The sequence below is a fragment of the Mandrillus leucophaeus genome, unplaced genomic scaffold (assembly GCF_000951045.1).
Source record: "Mandrillus leucophaeus isolate KB7577 unplaced genomic scaffold, Mleu.le_1.0 Scaffold156, whole genome shotgun sequence".
Taxonomy (NCBI): domain Eukaryota; kingdom Metazoa; phylum Chordata; class Mammalia; order Primates; family Cercopithecidae; genus Mandrillus; species Mandrillus leucophaeus.
Genome location: NW_012101543.1, coordinates 2,350,858 through 2,355,339, shown reverse-complemented (window position 1 = coordinate 2,355,339; position 4,482 = coordinate 2,350,858). Strand labels below are relative to the sequence as shown.

The 4,482-nt window shown below is 36.8% G+C and overlaps 1 protein-coding gene across 3 annotated transcripts in view; it reads right to left on the bottom strand.

The window, feature by feature from the left end:
* Positions 1 to 2,088: 2,088 nt before the first annotated feature.
* The window catches only part of PIK3C2G (phosphatidylinositol-4-phosphate 3-kinase, catalytic subunit type 2 gamma), a 415,055-nt gene continuing 412,661 nt past the window's right edge, over positions 2,089 to 4,482 (bottom strand). For all 3 annotated transcript variants that reach the window (XM_011975453.1, XM_011975454.1, XM_011975455.1), the window contains one exon: positions 2,089 to 2,633. In XM_011975453.1, coding sequence (XP_011830843.1) covers positions 2,481 to 2,633 — 153 coding nt within the window. In that variant the 3' untranslated portion in view covers positions 2,089 to 2,480. The remainder of the gene's footprint in view (positions 2,634 to 4,482) is intronic.

Genomic DNA, 4,482 nt, shown 5'->3' with positions numbered 1-4,482 from the left:
GTTTGGGATATTTATTAGCAATTCAAGGGGGATATTAAGTTGGTAATTTGTTACTCATCTCTGGAATCTGGGAGGTATTCTGGGTTGGAGTTATAAAACTGGGAATCCTCATCAGTGTTCAGATGATATGTAAAGCCTTGAGAGTAGACGAGATCATTAAAGGAGCTAAGCTTGATGGGAAAGGGGAGCAAGTGGTGAGCCCTGGGAAACTCCAGCACTGGAAGTGGCGGAGAGGAGCATGCTCCCACACAGAAGACTAAGAAGGAGAGACAAAAAGGAAATGAAGCTAAACTAAACTGTAACTAAAAGGAAGCACAAGAGGATGTAGGGTATTGGAAGTCAAATGAAGAAAATATATCCAGGAAGATAGACTTACTCATTGTATCCAATACTGTTGACAAGTAAATTAGAATTGTTCTGAAAAATAACCTTTGGATTTAGCTAACTGGAGGTCAGTAGTGATCTTGACTAAGGTAGTTTCATTGAAATGGTGGGAGCAAATAGCTGCTTGTAATGGCTCTAAGAGAAAACTGGAGGCAAGAAACCAGAGGCAGTAAAGACAACCATTTTGAAGAGTTTTGCTGCAAAGAGGAGCAGGGCAATGGGTCACCATTTGGCAGGGAAGTAGGGTAACGAGAAAGTTTTAATTTTATGATGGAAGACATAACATCATGGTTGCATGCTGCCCAGAATTATCCAGTAGACAGTACAGAAATGATGCTTTGAGTAGAAGAGGATTTCAGTAGCAATGTTTTGGAGTAGGTCAGAGGAGATGGGGTCAAATGTACAAGTTGGGAGACTGGTTTGGGATAGGAGCATGGGTAACTCTTCTCTGGTGATAAGCATAAAAGCGGAACATGGAATTTGCTTACCTGGGTAGATGCAGTCATGAAAGTCTGTGGCAGTTTCTTTTGACTGATTCTAATTTTTAAGTGATGTAGGAAACAATGCCATCAGCTGAGAGTGAGGATTAGGGGAGGAGATGCTGAGGTTTCAGCAGAAAGAAGGGTGTATAATCGTCCAGCAGAAAGGGAGAGTAATGGACTAAGAACATACAGAATTAAGGGCTCATTTGACTTGCGTGATCATGCATTTCAAATGAGCCCATATTAGCTCATATCACACACTCAAATAATTTTCAATGAATACATTTACATGCTCATATGATATATAGGAGGTGATGGGAAAAAGCTTAGTTTTTTTTTCATTCATACACAGGAAAACATTGAATAAGCAGGGATTTAAATTTTTTCAGTAATTTGAATGGCAAGATTAAAAATTTTTTTTGATTCTTTTAAAGAATGTGGCGGCCGGGCGCGGTGGCTCAAGTCTGTAATCCCAGCACTTTGGGAGGCCGAGACGGGCGGATCATGAGGTCAGGAGATCGAGACCATCCTGGCTAACACGGTGAAACTCCGTCTCTACTAAAAAATACAAAAAAAAAAAAAACAAAAAAACAAAACAAACTAGCCAGGCGAGGTGGTGGGCGCCTGTAGTCCCAGCTACTCGGGAGGCTGAGGCAGGAGAATGGTGTAAACCTGGGAGGCGGAGCTTGCAGTGAGCTGAGATCCGGCCACTGCACTCCAGCCTGGGTGACAGAGACTCTGTCTCAAAAAAAACCCCAAAAAACAAACAAACAAACAAAAAAAGAATGTGGCATAGTGCATTAAATTTTACCCACTGTGCAGGTGGAAATCTGTGGGATAGTTTGCCATGGTAATGGTGACTATAAAAGTAGGTTCAGAAGTATGGAAAATAATGTGCATAGATAAGAAATTTGATCAGAAGGGAGAGTTTCAGAGTTTCAGATCTTGGAGTCCAGGCATAACCAAGTTTAAATCATGCCTCTGGGTGGGAGAAATCCAGTGATAATGAATTGATTGGTGGTGAAGAGGGTGAAAAACTACAAAGAAGTTTTTGCCAACAATTGAATTTAAGGATTTCGGGATTTATGTTTTGGTTTTCTGAAAGAAAATAATACAGCATTCTGCTGAAATATACCAATTCCCTCAATAAGTAAGATTATGAGTAGGTCTATAGGTATATATAATTTAAATTTTAAAAATAGATTACAGGTATACCTAGATCTTGAATTAATTGATGAGGTTTATTTATATGATTGTATTTCTTATAAAATACATTAGAAATACTGCTTTTAACTGTAGGCACACAATTAAAACAAATGTAAACCTATGTTTAATTTAAAATATATTAAAATCATTTAATAAAGGTCTTTTATTATTTTACACATCAAATTTCATGCAATCAGTACTCCACTGAAGGAGAAAAGATTATGGAAAAAGCAATGAAAGCACAGGTAGAAAATAAACAACACAAAAAACTAATTCTGATTTTTTTGGTGTACTTAATACCCTGTGCTATCTTTGACAACAAAGATGCCTTACTTACGAGATTCAGAGGCCCAGAAGTGGAAAAAAATACAAGTAGTTAATGAATAATGCATATGTTCATAGCAATGGTCAAATTATACTGTTTCCTAATGGGTACCATTTTTCTTCATCGAGTGGGACACTACGGAGTTGGATGTTAATTGCTCCCACAAATACAGTTTTACTCTTCACAATAAGCATTAAGACATGTCCTTGGAGCTCTGTGACTTCATCATATACTACCTAAAAAGGGAGAAAATAATGAAAATATAATTCAGAAATGCTTAAATACATCTCTTTTTTGAGTATTGCTTTTAATAAAAAAAAAAAAATTAGCTGCTAATATCTTGTACCCTGGCATAGATAGGTTAATGTCAGACTCTTTTATTTCTAACTTTTATTCTGAAAAGCTAAAGGTTCTGCTAACATAACAGAGTTTAATGACAGGCTATTTTTGTAAGAATCCTAGAATTTACTGATTCTACTAAGAATTGCCCACTCTATATTTAGAAAGATGGCAAATTACTCTCTAGGAAGAAATTTAAATATTCTTTACCTTCTATATCCTGTAAATGTACAGCTATTATGTATTCATAAAAATAAAAAAAGAACATCATTCTTCTGTGTTGAAGGTTACTGAGGAAAAACAGACCAATTTTTTTTTTCAATTTTAGATTCAGGGGAATAGACGTGCAGGTTTGTACCAGGGGTATATTGCGTGATGCTGTGGTTTGGGCTTCTAATGATCACGTTACCCAAGTAGTGAACATAGCCCCCAATAGGTAGTTTTTCCACCCTTGGTCTCCTTCTTCCTTCTTCCCTCTTTTGGAATCCCCAGTCTTTATGCTTCCCATCTTTGTGACCATAAAAGAGACCAATTTCTATTATTTCCCTTTGCTACTTAAATGCAGCACAATGATATTTTCTTGTACATGTGCAGAAGTAATACTATGGTTATTTATTCAAAATTGCTAATTTTTAAATTATGAAAATACATGTTCATTAAATAAAATCTGTATGAAACAAACAAACAAAAAATACCAAAAAGGAAGAAAATAATTGGAATTTTCACCATTGGGAGATAATTACAGTTAACATTTTGATGTTCTTTTTGTTTTCTATATATAATCACTGATTCAGAATCTGACTTGTAATTATGCTTTATATACAGTTTCATGTCTTGTTCTTTTTTTGTGACTTTTTTTTTTTTCAAAAGGGATCTGTTCAGCTGTCCTTTCATAACGTGCAGGAAGTAAGTTACAGGTCCATCGGCAGCCCGCAGTGGTAAAGCAACGTAAAGGTATATTACTGCAAAGAAATTATTTATTTATCATGAAAGGAGGAGAGAGCTGAGTGGAAATCTGGCATGGTTACCAGGGAAATGTCTTAGAACACATTTAGAAAAGGAATTTCATATACTGCTACAAACTTGCTTGCTTTTTACAGGCAAGTCACAAGATAGAAACTTTCTCAATATATGCCAACAAGAAGCAGAGGAGACGACTTCAGAGGGCAGCCCTCTGAGTTCACTGGGCGGCCTCCCCTGTGGGCACGGATTCAGTTTCCAGTACTTTGCACAGCATAGGCCTACCTTTCATTACATTATCAGTGAAATTCAGTTCCAGATCAATCTGTTAGTGGCTCTGAATAATGATTCACTTAGTAAGTAAATAAGTTCAATCAAAGGGCATGAGATACAATCTGATATGCGAATGCGGTCTACCCCGATCCATGTGTGTGCTCTTGGCTACCTCTACTCTCATTCCATACAGGAGATTATGGTTTAGTTTTCTAATGTTGCTCATTCACATTATTCCATTTCACCTATTGAGTTTTCCTGGGATAATAAAGGATTTTAAGAGTTACCTTAAAAAAATCTCAGAACCCTACCACTGTAATTCATGTTTTTAACAACTGGACACCCAATGCTGCCTGGAAATCTTTCCAGGACTTCCGAGTAAAATCCTTTTCCTTTTCTCTAAGTGGCTATTTTGAACTGTCTGAACTATTCTCCATTTTTCTTCCTGCATCATGTTCAGCTGATGAACTCCTCTCTTATTTTACAGAGAAAACAGAGAAAGGAACCCTCAAA